General features: G+C 39.4%; 1 protein-coding gene across 8 annotated transcripts in view; it reads left to right on the top strand.

Annotated features, from left to right (window-relative positions):
- Window positions 1-15,865, top strand: part of CFAP61 (cilia and flagella associated protein 61) — a 278,182-nt gene that overhangs the window by 35,888 nt on the left and 226,429 nt on the right. For 7 of the 8 annotated variants that reach the window (XR_008289225.1, XM_053200304.1, XM_015071100.3 and 4 more), the window contains one exon: window positions 749-881. The exons of the other annotated variant lie outside the window; for it this stretch is intronic. Coding sequence is in view for 6 of the 7 variants with exons in the window: in XM_053200304.1 (XP_053056279.1) it covers window positions 749-881 (133 nt within the window). In the remaining variant the exon portion in view is untranslated. The remainder of the gene's footprint in view (window positions 1-748; window positions 882-15,865) is intronic. 8 annotated transcript variants of the gene reach the window in all.

Below are 15,865 nucleotides of genomic sequence, written 5' to 3' on the forward strand. Positions count from 1 at the left end.
AGGGCAACTAGAATATAAAGGAACCAGCCCTAGAACCCTGCCAAATGGCGGGGGAGCTGCTGGAACTTCCTCTGTGTCAGAAGGGCTGATGAGTACCATGGTTTCTGTTCCCCATTGATAAGCGTAAAGGGTACCATGGGTCCATGTTGGGTAAATGCATAAACAAGGTTAAATATTCATATTTATTCTAGTACTTCTCAGTCTCTAATATATAACTGTGACACTCCAGAGGGCACCTATACTAGGAAATTGTCTTTAGACAGTTGAATTCTTTTGGGAGGAAGAAGGGGATGCTAGGGACAATGTCATAGAAGTAGTGTCCTTTGGAACACATTTAGGAAATGCTGTTCCTAGATTTTTTCCTTTGTCTCAGAACAAATGATGCCCCACATTCCATACCCAAATATGCTGAGTGTGTTCCCTCTGACTGGAATTTTCCACCCTCGGGTCTCTTGACATAGCTCTCTTCCCTTTTCTTTATCCAGGTCTCAGCTCAGATGTCCCTCCTTGGAGAGGTCTTCCCTGACCACTTGACCTTGTCACTCTCCCTCCCAGAGCACTTACCACTGTTTGAAATCTTTGAAGTGTTGTATTTCCTATAGTTTCATTCTGTTTCTCCTGTAAGAATGCAAGTTCATGTCATGAGCATGTTGCTGTGTCCCTGGCATTTAGAACACGGTCTGGCACATAGTAGGTACTCCGCTGAAGGAAGGAACACTGAAATTAATTAAGCCTTTGCATTAAACAGGGTAGAAGATCATGATGATCTCATGCCGATATTTTTGCGCCATGACACCATTCTGAAGGAAACTTATGGCAAGTACTTCCTGGCTGAACTAATCGAGGCCCAAGATGAAGAGAATCATGCTGTTGTGTGTGAGGTTGGTGATTTATCTGCCTGGGTTATGCTTAGTAAGAGAAATGAAAGAAATAAGCACATTGCTTCTGGTTTTGCCCCACACCCCTACAGCTGCCATCCCCTCCCTGCTTCCAAGGCCAGGCTCGCTTCTGAGCTGTGACATCACCCTCCTTCCCAGTGTGACCTAGCTTTAGTTTTAGGTTTTTGTGAGATGCTTCCAGATGTCAGGCTGCTGTGGGTTCTTTGCCCTGCTCCTGAAGGTAGAGATGGGAGTTAGGGTGAAAGGGAGAGATTCTTGAGGGCGTCTGAGGGGGATTTCTGAGACCCCAAGATCCCAGAGGCCAGAGATCACAGACCAGCATCCTGCTGACACATGGATTTTGTTTGACTTGGAAAGTAATATTTTTTTTAACTTTTTGTTTTAGCAAAATTTCACACTTACAGAAAACTTGTAAGCACCCAAGTTCCCTAAATGGTAACATTTTACCACATTTGCTTTATCATTCTCTTTGCTTGCTTTTTCCGTGTATTTCTGTCTTTTAATATATAAACATATATTTATATTACTTATGTTATATTATAAATATAATTATATAAAAATATAAATATTATACATATATATTATTTAAGAACTCTTTACATTTATGTTTTTCTGAAACTTTTAAAAATAAGTTGTGGATGTAATGCCCCTTTACCACTAAATACTTTCGTGGTTATTTCCTAAAAACAAGAATGTTCTCTTATGTAACTGTAGTACAGAGGTCAGGATTGAACATGATTCCTGCACTCCTATTATCTAATGTACAGACCTTATTCAGATTTTACGGACAGTCCTTTAGAGCAGAAGTAAATCCACATCATTTTTTGCATTCAGGTGTCCCGTGTCTTCAGTCTCTTGTAATCTGGAACTCTCTAGTTTGCCTTTGTTTTTCATGACAGTGACAGTTTTGAAGAGCACACATCAGTTATTTTGTGCAACATCTCTCAATTTGGATTTGTCCAGTGTTTTCTCATGATTTGATTTAGGTTGTAGATGAGTAAGTTTTGTTTTATTAGTGGCTAGCATTTACACATTAAGAAAGTGTACATAACAGTTGGAATTTCTAGCTTCTCTAGAAAAATCAGAAGGCCTGCTGTTGGGCCTACTCTTCTGCAGGTCCCCAGTGAGATGGAGCTTTGGAGCAGCTTTGGAGCAGCTGCTGTAGACAACACAGGTGTCCTCGAGCCCACCATTGTACCAGCCTGGCCCTGTGAGCACGTCAGTGGTGACCACGGATTCAGAACATGCTCCACAAATTCCGTAGCATCCATCCTGGAAGGCTTTACTGAGACGGGAGGTAGGAATGGGAGTAAAGGAAGATGGAACCCACCCCCTGTGGTTTGCCAGCTGTAGACCCTGAAGTCTACACCCAACAGAAGTGAGGAGAAGAGACACAGAAGAGAGCTGGCAAGCTAGCTAGCTTTAGCACATCTCAGCTCAAAGCAGAGAGCAGGCTGACCTGGTGCCCGGGGCAGCTGCCGTGAGCAACCCTGCACTTTGTGAGATTGTCCCTCATCCTTGCCCTACCGCTGGAGGCATTCGTGGAGGGACACTCTGCCCTTACAGAAATTTAGCTAGTTGTGGCTTCCTTCTCTGAATCTGCCCCCACAAGATTTGATAATTAGGATTCAAATCCTAGTTCTGATAGCGAAACATTAAGTGTATTGAGGTATCTTTAGGCCTTCATGTTGGTGCGAGCCTGTTGAAAATAGGCCTTTCTGAAAAATATTGAAACATTTAGGCCTTCCTAAAGCCAAAAATATTGTGATAGCTTTCTACCTCATGCCACTCCATCTGAAGCTTTGGACATTCTTAGGAGTTGAAAGTGCTGAAATTGGGATATTCATGGGGTCTGCTCTGTGCTATGGAGAAATTGACACAACAAAATTGGGACTCTTAGTGCCTCAGGGTAATTAGGGAGTGTGTGGTGGCTGTTCAGCTTTAGGAAGGATAGGGTCGTAACCAATGGTAGCCGCTATATGTGTGTATAAGAAATGTGAGGAAAGTATTCTAAAGAAGTAAGTACTCAAGCTTGAGCATGCATTGAAATAACTCTTGGGATGATTAGAACACAGATTACTGGGACTCACGCTCAGCATGATCTAGTTGGTTCGGGATGGGCCTGGGAATGTGTACATCTCACTAGTTCATGGGTGATATTGATGCTGCCGGTTTAGGGACCATGTTTGGGAAGTCTGTTTTAAAGGAATGGAGCTCCCCTGCAAATGTCTCATTATTGACTTGTGTACAGGGATCTCACAAGGTCAGGCTTCTGTTGCTAGTTTTAGGAATCAAGAAAATAAAGCAATTCAAATGTGAGCTAAAATGTTCCCTTTGTATCGCATGAGAAATCTAGAGGACAATTTTTGTAAAGGCCTGTAAACGTGGTTTATGTAAGCTTGGACTGAAGATTGCTTTTGACAACGAGATAATCTTAGTTTGAATGAATTTTTGTGTTCTCTTTTGCATATCATAATTAGCAGACATGAATAAAACCCTTTCATGTCCAGCTCTATAACTGAATATTTCATTCATAGAATCCCAACGTTCAGGCAAAGATGACAACAAATTAGCTTTTTTTTCAAGTGGCCAGTTTATGGAAAAGCATTCGAAGGTGAGAATTTAGCAGTTTTACTTCTAGGATGATCGTTCAGGGATTCTTCATACATTAATTTCTCTATTTGACAAAACTTAAGAGCTATTTAAAGAATATTACTTTTCTTGGAAAACTTGGAATCAAAAATTCTTTTATTCTGATAACATGATCTGTTGGAGCTTGTTTCTACATCAGTAGTTCTCAAGCTCCGTTTGTATGAACATCACCTGATCAGAATCAGGTGATCCTGATGGGGATGCTTTTAGACTGTCCACATGGCAATAAACTTATATCCAGAATATATAAAGAACTCACATGGCAATAAAGAGACAAATAATCCAAATAAAATGTGGGCAAAGGATTTGAATAGCCATTTCTCCACCAAAGATATACAAATGGCCAATAAGCTCATGAAATGACACTCAGTCATTAGGAAACTACAAATCAAAACCACAATGAGATGCTGTTTCACACTTGCTGGGATGGTTATAATAAAAGAGAAGGACAATAACAAGTGTTGGTGAGGATGTGGAGAAGGTGCCATCTCATACATTGCTGGTGGCATTATAAAATAGTGTGGCCACTTTGGAAAATAATCTGGCATTTTCTCAAAAAGTTAAACATAGAATTACCATTTGACCCAGCAGTTCCACTCCTAGAACTGAAAATACATGTCCACACAAAAACATGTACATGAACATTCATAGCAGCATTATGCGTAATAACCAAAAAAGTGGAAACAACCCAAATGTCCATTTGCTTGTTGATGAATGAATAAACAGACAAAAGGTGGTACAGCCATACAATGGAATATTATTAGGAAATCAAAGGGAATGAAGTACTGATGCATGCTATAACATGTTTGAACCTTGAAAACATTACACTAGGTGAAAGCAGCCAGACATCAAAGAGCACTATTATATGATTCCATTTATATGAAAGCCTAGAATAAGCAAGTCCCTAGAGACAGAAACTAGATTAGTGGCTGGAGAAAGAGGTAGATGGGGAATAACTAATAAAGGGTATGGGTTTTTTTGCAGGGGTACAGGAGATGAAAATGTTTTGGAATTAGTGGGTGAAGGTGTGCATATTTGTGAATATACTAAAAGCTACCAAATATATATACTCATTTAAGGTTTATTTTTAGGTAGGTGAATTATATCTCGATTAAAAATCCTGATGCTACCATGTACTTAGATAAAGTAGACCAATCTTTTGGGGTCTTTCTAAAAAGCTCCCCATGTGGTTCCAGTGTGCAGTCAAGGTGGTGAAACATTTATCTACATGATGGAAAACAGGATGACCTTTGAGAGATAAAGGCATTAGTTTTTTAAGGTGAGAACTGGCCCTAAAGTTAGATTCTGAGGTAGTAGTCCCTAATATTTATTTCTTCCCCATTGAAAAGGTTTTTTTTTTTTCCATTTTTAGTTTTTTGCGTTTTCCTTTAAGAACTTGCTTTTGTATATTTTCATTCAACCTATAGCTTCAGGCTAATGGAAAAAGGAAGAGTCAGGGAATATTTGGGCACAGCAGCACCATTTTGAAAACTACGTCTTTACATGATGAGAACAAACTACTGAGAAGTAATGATTCACGCAGACCCCAGTCAGGTCTTTGAATGACCAAAATGGACAAACCCAGTTTAGTCAGGGCTTTGTTTTTTGGAGGTTTTTATTTATTTGTTCCAGCTTTATTGAGATATAATTGACATATACCACTGTGTAAGTTTAAGATGTATACCATTTTGGGGCACCTGGGTGGCTTAGTCAGTTAAGCATCCGACTTCAGCTCAGGTCATGATCTCCCAGTTCATGAATTAGAACCTCATATCAGGCTCTCTGCTGTCAGCACAGAGCCCGCTTTGGATCTTCCGTCCCCCCCACCCTCCCGCCCCACTCTCTCTGCCCCTCCGTGGCATGTGTGTGTGACCTCTCTCTCTCAAAAATAAATAAACATTAAAAAAAAAAAAGATGTACACCATGTCGAGTTGATACACTTATATACTGCAAAACAGTTGCCACCATAGCATTAGCTAACACCTCCTTATTGTCACATACTTACCAGTACTTTCTTGTGGTGAAAATGTTTAAGATCCACTCTTTTAGCAACTTTCAAGTATATAATACAATATTGTTAATTATAATCACCATGCTGTCCATTAGATCCCTAGAACTTATTAATCTTATAACTGGAAATTTTGTGCCCTTTGACCGACTTCTTTCCATTTCACTTACCACCTAACCCCTGGTAACCACAGTTCTACCGTTTTTATGTGTTCTCCTTTTTTAGATTCCATATTTTTGTTAATGCTTATTTATTTTTGAGACAGAGAGAGACAGAGCATGAACAGGGGAGGGGCAGAGAGAGACGGAGACACAGAATCGGAAACAGGCTCCAGGCTCTGAGCCATCAGCCCAGAGCCTGACGCGGGGCTCAAACTCACGGACCGCGAGATCATGACCTGAGCTGAAGTCGGACACTTAACCGACCAAGCCACCCAGGCGCCCCTAGATTCCATATTAAGTGATATCGTGTAATATTTGCCTTTCTCTGACTTGGCTTAGCATAATACCTTCACGGTCCACCCATGTTGTTGCAAATGGCAGGGTTTCCTACTTTCTTGTGGCCAAATAATATTCCATTGTATGCATATATACCACATTTTAAAATTCATTCATCTGTTGAAGGAAACTTAAGTTGTTTCCATATTTTGGCTATTGTGAATAATGCTACAATGAACATGGGAGTGCAGATATCTGTTCAAGATCCTGTTTTTGTTTCCTTTGGATATACCCCCAAAAGTGGGATTGCTAGGTCATATGGCAATTCTATTTTTACTTTTTTGAGAAACCTGCATACTGTTTTCCATACTGGCTGTAGCAATTTACATTACCACCAACAGTGCATGGGGATTACATTTTTTTTTTAAAGATTTTGTTTTTAAGTGACCTCTGCACCCAACATAGGGCTTGAGCTCACAACCCTTGAGATCAAGTCACATACTCTACCTACTGAGCCAGCCAGGTGGTCCAGGAGGGTTACTTTTTCTCCATATTCTTGCCAATGCCTGCTATCTCTTGTCTTTTTGATGATAGCCTTCCTAATAGGTGTAAGGGGTATCTCATTGTGGTTTTGACTTTCATCTCCTGATGATTAGTGAGGTTGAGCCTCTTTTCATGTACCTGTTGGCCATTTGTATGTATTCTTTGGAATAAATGTCTATTTAGGTTCTCTGTCCATTTTTAAATTGGGTCATTTTTCCCCCGTTGAGTTGTATGAGTTCTTTATATATTTTGGATATTAACCCCTTATCTGATATTCCAGTATATGATTTAAAATACTTTCTCCCAGGGGTGCCTGGGTGGCTCAGTCGGTGAAGCCTCCGACTTCGGCTCAGGTCATGATCTCATGGTCCGTGAGTTCGAGCCCCGCGTCAGGCTCTGTGCTGACAGCTCAGAGCCTGGAGCCTGCTTCGGATTCTGTGTCTCCCTCTCTCTCTGACCCTCCCCCGTTCATGCTCTGTCTCTGTCTCAAAAATAAATAAACATTAAAAAAAATTTAAAAAAAAATAAAATACTTTCTCCCATTGTGTAGATCACCTTTTTATTGTGTTGATTGTTCCTTTTGCTGTGCATAAGCTTTTTAGTTTGGTATAGTCTTTCTTATTAATTTTTGTTTTTATTGCTTATTAATATTTGTTTTTATTAGTGATTTTGATGTCATATCCAAAAAATTGTTGCCAAGAACAGTGTCAAGGAGCTTCTTCCCTATGTTTTCTTCTAGGAGTTATACAGTTTCAGGTATTATGTTTAAGTATTTGATACATTGGGAGTGGTCTGAGATAGGGGTCCAATTTCACTCTTCTGCATGTAGATACCAGTTTTCCCAACAGTGTTTGTTGAAGAGACAATCATTTCTGCATTGAGTACTCTTGGCTCCCTTATTACATATTAGTTGCCTGTATACGCAGGTGTTTATTTCTGGGCTCTTGATTCTGTTCCACTTGCTTTTGTGTCTGTTTTTATCCTGGTATCATACTGTTTTGATTATTACAGCTTTGTAATATGATTTGAAATCAGAAAGTGTGATGCCTCCAGCTTTGTTCTTCTTTCTCAGGATTGCTCTGGCTATTTGGTGTCTTTTGTGGTTCAATATACATTTTAGGACTGTTTGTTTTATTTCTGTGAAAAGTGCCATTGGAATTTTGGTAGGGATTGCATTGAATCTAGAGATGGCTTTGTGTAGTATGGACATTTTAACAACATTAATTCTAATACTATTGCAAATGGGTTTATTTTCTTTCTTTTTCAGGTATATTATTGTTAGTGTATAGAAATGCAACTGATTTCTGTACATTGGTTTTGTATCCTGCAACTTTCCTGCATATGTTTATCAGTTCTAACGGTTTTTTTGGTGGAGTCTTTAGGATTTTCTCTATATAAGATCATATCATTTTCAAACAGACGGTTTTACTACTTCCTTTCTAATTTACATGCCTTTTATTTCTTTTTCTTGCTTGATTTCTCTGGCAAGGACTTCCAGTTTTATGTTGAATAGGAGTGGCACCCTTGTCCTGTGCCTGATCTTCAAGGAAAAGCTTTTAACCATTCACTGTTGAGTATGATATTAGTTATGGGCTTGTCATAAATGGCCTTTATTTAATTGAAACATTTTTCTACTGTATTCTATTTATTGAGCATTCTTATCATGAAGGGGTGTGATATTTTGTCAGATGCTTTCTCTGCATCTATTGAGATGATCATATGATTTTTATTTTTCTATTAGTGTGGTGTATCACAATTACTGATTTGTGTATGTTGAACCATCCTTGCCTCACAGGAATAAGTCCTGCTTGATCATGGTGTATGTTCTTTTTAATGTGCTGTTGAATCCAGTTTCCTAATATTTTGTTGAGAATTTCCTATGTGTATTCATCAGGGATATTGGTGTATAGTTTTCTTTTCTTGTAATGTCCTTACCTGGCTATGGTATAAGGGTAATGTTTGGTTCATAAAATGAGTTTGGGAGTATTCCCTCATCTTAATTTTTTGGAAAAGCTTGAGAAGGATCAGTGTCAATTCTTCTTTAAATATTTGGTAGAATTTACCTGTGAAACCATTTGGTCTGGGGCTTTTCTTTGTCAGGAGGTTTTTGATTGCTGATTCAATCTCTTGTTATTGGTCTGTTCATATTTTCCATTTCTTCATGATTCAGTCTAGGTAAGTTGTATGTTTCTAAGAATTTATCCATTTATTCTAGGTTGTCCAATTTGTTGCCACACAATTGTTCATAGTAATCCTTATGATCCTTTGTATTTCTTTGTTACCAGTTGTAATGTCTCCTATTTCATTTCTGTTTTCCTTAATGTTTGTTTGTTTATTTATTTATTTATAGAGAGAGAGTGCACATGTGCACACAGGTGGAAAGGGGGCAGGAAGAGAGGGAGAGAAAGAGAGAATCCCAAGCAGGATCCACACTGTCAGTGCAGAGTCTGATGTGGGGCTCAAACCCATGAACTGTGAGATCATGAGCTGAGCTGAAATCAAGATCACTTAACAAACTGAGCCACCTATGTGCCCCTCATTTCTGACTTTGAGTCCTCTTTTTTTTTCTTAGTCTAGTTGAAGGTTTGTCAATTTTGTTTAACTTTTCAAAAATCAACTCTTAGTTTCATTGAAATTTTCTACTGTTTTCTAGCCTATTTCATTTATTTCTGCTCTGATCTTTGTATTTCCTACCTTCTACTAACTTTGGACTTAATTTGATCTCCTTTTCCAAGTTCCTTGAGGTGTAAATTTAATTGTTTATTTGCAATCTTTTTTTCTTGATATAGCCATTTATTGCTATAAATCTACCTCCTAGAATGGCTTTTTCAACATCCGATAGGTTTTGGTATATTGTCTTTCCATTTTTGTTTTTTTGAAGATATTTTTTATTTCCTTTTTAACTTGTTCTTTGGAACAACTACATGGTTGTTCAGGAATGTTTCGTTTTGTTTTTTTATTTCTACTTATTTGTGAATTGTCCAAAATGCTACGGACTTTTAGTTTTATAACGTGGTTAGAAAAGATACTTGGTATGATTTCAGTCTTCTTAAATGTGCTAAGACTTGTTTTGTGAACTAACTTATGATCATCAATCCTGAAGCATGTTCTGTGTGTGCTGGAGAAGAATGTATATTCTGCTGCTGTTGGATGGCATGTTCTGTGCATGTCTGTTAGGTCCATTGGGCTAAAGTATTGTTTAAGTCCAACATTTTCTTGTAGATTTTCTGTCTGGATGTTCCATCCATTTTTGAAAGTGGGGGTGTTGAAGTCCCCTACTGTTGTTATTGTCACCTATTTTCCCCTTCTTATCTTTTAGTATTCGCGTAATATGTTTAGGTGGTCTGATGTTGAATTTTTATATATGTATGATTGTTATATCTTCTTGATAAATTGACCCCTTTATCATTTATATAATGACCTTCTTGGTCTCTCGTTACTCTTTTTTGGCATAAAGTCTTTTTGTCTGGTGTAAGTATAGCTACCCCTGGTCTCTCTTGGTTTCCACTTGCATGGAATATCTTTTTCCTTCTTTTCACTTTGAGCCTGAATGTTTTCTTAAAGCTGAAGTGAGTCTCTTTTAGGCAGCATGTAGTTGAGTCTTTCTTATTCATTCAACCACTTTATGTCTTTTGATTGGAGACTACAATTCATTTATATTTCGAGTAATTATTGATAGCTTAAGGACTTACTGATGCATCTTCTTGACTATTTTCTGGCTTTTTTTTTTTTTTTTTTGTAGTATCCTTGTTCCTTTCTTTCTTTCTTGCTGTCTTCCTTTATAAGTTGATGAATTTTTGTAGTGATACACTTAGATTCCCTTTTGTTTGTCTTTTGTGAATCTACCATAGGTTTTTGCTTTGTGGTTACCATGAGACTTACCTAAAATGCCTCCTGGCTCTAGCAGTATATTTTACATTATTAACAACTTAACTTAGATCATATGTAACACTTTACCCTTTAACTCCCCCACTTTATGTTTTTGATATCACAGCTTACCTCTTTTTACATTGTGTACTCATTTTTTTTAATTGAAGTATAGTTGACACACATTAGTTTCAGGTGTGCAACATGATTGGACAAGTCTGTATGTTATGCTATGGTGACAGCAAGTGTAGTTATCATCTGTCACCATACTATGGTATCATAATACCATTGACTATATATTCCCTGGCTGTACCTTTTATCCCTATGTCTAAATCATTCCATAACTGGAAGCCTGTACCTCCCACTCCCCTTTACCCATTTTGTTCATTACCCCCACTCTGGCAACCATCAGTTTGTTGTCTGTATTTATGGGTCTGTTTTTGCTTTTTGTTTGTTTATTCATTTATCTTGTTTTTTAGATTCCACATTTAAGTGAAATTGTACAGTATTTATCTTTGTCTGTCTGACTTATTTCACATAGCATAATATAATCTCTAGTTTCATCCATGTCACAAATGGCAAGATCTCATTCTTTTTATGGTGGAGTAATACTCCATTGTATATATATACCATATATTCTTTATCCATTTGTCTATTGATGGACACTCAGGTTTCTTCCATACCTTGGCTGTTATAAATAATGCTGTAATAAATGTAGTGATGCATACATCTTTTTGAATTAGTGTTTTCATTTTCTTTGGGTAAATGCCCAGTAGTGGAATTACTGGATCATATGGTATTTCTGTTTTTCATTTTTTGAGGAACCTCCATACTGTTTTCCTTGGTGGCTGTACCAATCTGCACTTCTGTCAACAGTGCATGAGGGCTCCTTTTTCTCCACATCCTCACCGACACTTGTTATTTCTTCTTTTTTTTTAATTTTAATTTTTTATTTTTTTAAATTTACATCCAAATTAGCATATGGTGCAACAATGATTTCAGGAGTAGATTCCTTAGTGCCCCTTACCCATTTAGCCCATCCCCCCTCCCGCAACCCCTCCAGTAACCCTCAGTTTGTTCTCCATATTTATGAGTCTCTTCTGTTTTGTCCCCCTATTTTTACTTGTCTTTTTGATTCTAGCCATTCTGACAGGTATAAAGTGATAGTTCACTGTGGTTTTGATCTGCTGTTCCCTGATGACTAGTGAGGTTGGACATCTTTTCATGTGTCTGTTTGCCAGCTGTATGTGTGTATATTGTACATTCGTTAATAAATTATTAGAGCTATAGTTAGTTTTAATACTTTCTCCTTTAACCTTTTTACTGGAGTTAAATGGTTCACATTCCACTATATTACAGTATGAGTATTCTGAATTTGACAACATACTTACTTTTACCAGTGTGTTGTTTATTTCCATATGGTTTCATGCAACTAATTCGTGTTCATTTCAGCTTTGAAGAACTCCTTTCAGTATTGTTATAAAGCAGGTCTAGTGGTGAACTCCCTCATGTTTTGTCCATCTGAATAAGTCTCCTTTTAGCCTTCATTTCTGAAGGACAGCTTTGAAGGTAAAGTATTCTGGTTGGCAGTTTTTTTTTCTTTCAGCACTTTTAATATATCATCTCCCTCTCCCCTGGCTGTAAGGCTTCTGCTAAGAAGTCCTCTGGTAGCTTTATGGGGTTTCCTTGTAAGTTATAAGCTTTTTATCTCTTGCTACATCTATGTCTTTGATTTTTGAGAGGTTTATTATGGATATCCAAATCTTTACTCAAATTTGGCATGTTTTCAGCCATCACTTAAAAAATCTTTCTGTCCCCTCTCCCTCTTTCTCCTTCTAGAACTGAAGTGATTTGCCAATTGGTCCCTTTAATGATATCCTACAGATTATATAGGCTTTCCTTTTTTCTTTCATTCTTTTTTCTTTGTTTTTCTCTGAACTGATAATTTCAGAGATCCTGTCTTCAATCTCATGGGTTCTTTCCTCTCCTTCACCAAGTCTGGTGCTGATGATCTCTGTTGCATATTGTTCTTTTCTTTGTTTCATTCTCCAGCTCTAGAGTTTGTTTGGTTCTTTTCTATGATTTCTGTCTCTTTGTTAAACTTCTTATTTTGTTTGTGTATCATTTTCCTGACTTCATTGAATTCTCTTTTTGTGTTTTGTTTTCTTTTTTTGCTGCTCTTTGAGTTTCCTTAAAACAGCTATTTTGAATTCTTTATCTGGTAAGGTAGAGACCTCCATGTCTTTGAGTTTGGTTCAGGAAAATTATTGTGATCCTTTGGTGATGTCACTTTCTTGATTTTCTCATGTTTCTTGGAGTTTTGCATTACTGTTTTCACATTTGAAGTAGTGGTTACCTCCTCCAGTGTTTGCTTTCTTCAGAGGAGACATACCTCTGTCAGCCCTGCTAGAGATCCTGAGGGGTTCTTAGATCTTCTATGGATACATCTGCTCCACCCATCTTGCTCCCTTTTGTGGCACATTTCTTAAGTTTGTATGCATTTTCTGGATCTTGCAAAGTACCAGGCTTGAGTGCTGACAGTCTTTCTTTTACTTTGCCAAAGGTAGCAGCTCAAGTTTGTCGTCTCTCTCTGGCCACAGATATGACTGCTTTTCTGTGGTCCTCACCAGCCATCTGCTAATGTCTGCTCATGGTGCTGTCAGGAGCATGCACAGGAACTGGCCACGGGGTGGGATGACATGTGGGTGAGGCACAAGGGGAGCTGGGAGTGCTTGTGAGCCAGTTGAGGGGTTTTGTGGGAAGGGTGTTCCCAGAAGTTTGTGGGCAGGCTTCTTGATGGAATTCACAGTGCAGTTAGGAACCATGTCTCTTTATTGCCCTCCAAGAGTACTATTTGCTGCTCTCCCCAGCCTCTTTCTCCCACCCAACCCACCCCAGTCATGGAGCTCCCGATTAAGTACTCTGGATGAGGTGAAAGAGAAATGAGCCCCTTTGGAAGCATCCCACACAGCTGGGGAGGCTGGGTGCTTACTCACACTTACTCCCTTTTTCTCACTGGATAAACCATGGGCCAAGGAAGATCTTTAATGCCCCTAAGCTGTGCCTCATTGGGGGATGGGTGACATGGGTAAGGTCAAACTGTTCCTCTTTTTCACTCCGGCACATCCAAACTCATACTTTTTTGCTTCAGTGGAGTCCTGGAACTTCTCTGGAAATTGTGCTTTTACAAAGACTCTCTCCTCTGTAAGTGATTGTCTAAGTCCCTATTCTCCAAGGGCTTCTGGACCATGGCCAAGATGGGCTGGAGCCAGTTCGCAGTTCACAGGGTTCACAGTGAACACTGAGGTCTGTCTGCCTATTTCCTCATGCACAGTGGGCAAGACTCTTCCAGGTCCCTGGGGTATGGTGCTGGATCCCAGAGCTCCCTCAAAGGCCCTTTTGTTCATGGATGGATGCCAAGTGTTTGCTGTTGAGCTTGGGGACAAAAATGATGGACATCCTTATGCCACTGTGATGGTGACATCACTCTGGAGAAGGCTTTTAATTCTTTGGTTTTAAGGTGCCAGTTTCAACCCAGATAATTTGTTTTGTTGTTGTTGTTGTTGTTGTTGTTGTTGTTTTTAATATAATTTATTGTCAAGTTAGCTAAGATACAGTGTATACAGTGTGCTCTTGGCCTCAGGAGTAGATTCCCATGATTCATCACTTACATGCAACACCAGTGCTCATCCCAACAAGTGCCCTCCTCCATGCCCATCACCCACCCAGCACCTCCCTGTCAACCCTTAGTTTGTTCTCTGTATTTAAGAGTCTCTTATGGGGGCGCCTGGGTGACTCAGTCGGTTGAGCATCCGACCTCAGCTCAGGTCACGATCTCACGGTCCGTGAGTTCGAGCCCCGCGTCAGGCTCTGGGCTGATGGCTCAGAGCCTGGAGCCTGCTTCCGATTCTGTGTCTCCCTCTCTCTCTGCCCCTCCCCCGTTCATGCTCTGTCTCTCTCTGTCCCAAAAATAAATAAACGTTAAAAAAAAAATTAAAAAAAAAATAAATAATAAAAAAAAAGAGTCTCTTATGATTTGTCTCCCTCTCTGTTTGAAACTATTTTTTCCCCCTTCCCTTCCCCTATGGTCTTCTGTTAAGCTTCTCAAGATCCACATATGAGTGAAAGCATATGGTATCTGTCTTTCTCTGCCTGACTTATTTCACTTAGCATAGCCCTGTCCAGCTCCATCCACATTGCTGCAAACGGCCAGATTTCATTCTTTCTCATCGCCAAGTAGTATTCCACTGTATATATAAACCACATCTTCTTCATCCATTCATCAGTTGATGGACATTTGGGCTCTTTCCATACTTTGGCTCTTGTTGATTTGTGTTAGGGCTTGTGAAGAGCAGCTGCAGCAACTACCCCCACATTCTTTCCCTCTCTAGTCACATGTCACACATTTGCAGTGCATGTAAACATCAGAGCAAAGTTTCAGGCTGAAAACTGTAGTGTCAACCCTGCAAGGATCCTTCGGTGTCTCTAAAGAGGCAAATGGAGTCCAGCCCAGTTTCTGAGAGGCCATGTTATATCAGACATCAGACACTTCATGTTCTGTGGAGATTAGACCATGGACCTCGATCTTTAAATGGAAGGGCAGAAGCAGGACTCTCACAAGGAGGAAGCCAGCCTAGGATCTGGGAACACATCCCTAGTCTCTACTGAGCCATATCTGGTGTCTTAAGCTTTTCTGAGTTCAAGATTAGTGCTGTTACTCCCTGCCCACCTGCTTCCTGGACCCTTCTCCCAACCACCTGGACTTCCTTCTGCTGGCCCTGCAGGCAGTGGTATATGGGAACTAGTTCATTCTGGCTTACAAGAGCCAAGTGTTAAATCTTCAAGAACTTTTTAAACTGGTTGTTAAACACAGGCATTATTAAAAATTAAATTATATAAACTTGCAATGTAATAAGTTACACTAAAAAACAATAACTACTCAACACTCACCACTTCCTAATTATTTTATTATCTTTGGTCTTGAGATTACTTATGTCTAGGGTCTCTCTGGTAGAAATACTATATAATAGTGGCTACTGAGCATCTTTTCCCAACTTCCTGTTCAGTGACATCACATTGGTGGCTTAAAATTGGCCACAATGGAGGCGGGGGTTGGGGGGGGCGGTGCCTGGGTGGCTCAGTTGGTTAAGCATCCAGCTCTTGATTTCAGCTTAGGTCGTGATCTCACAGTTGAGAATTCAAGCTCCACATTAGGCTCTACAATGATAGTGTGGAGCCTGCTTGGGATTCTCTCTCTCTGCCCCTCCCCATCTCTCTCTCTCTCCCCCTCTCAAAAGAAAGAGAGAGAGAGATAGGAAGGAAGGAAGGAAGGAAGGAAGGAAGGAAGGAAGGAAGGAAGGAAGGAAAGAGGGAGGGAGGGAGGGAGGGAAGGAAGGAAGGAAGGAAGGAAGGAAGGAAGAGAAAACATTTTAAAAATTGGCCACCATGGGAATATTTGC

Source organism: Acinonyx jubatus, chromosome A3 (genome assembly GCF_027475565.1).
Source record: "Acinonyx jubatus isolate Ajub_Pintada_27869175 chromosome A3, VMU_Ajub_asm_v1.0, whole genome shotgun sequence".
NCBI lineage: Eukaryota > Metazoa > Chordata > Mammalia > Carnivora > Felidae > Acinonyx > Acinonyx jubatus.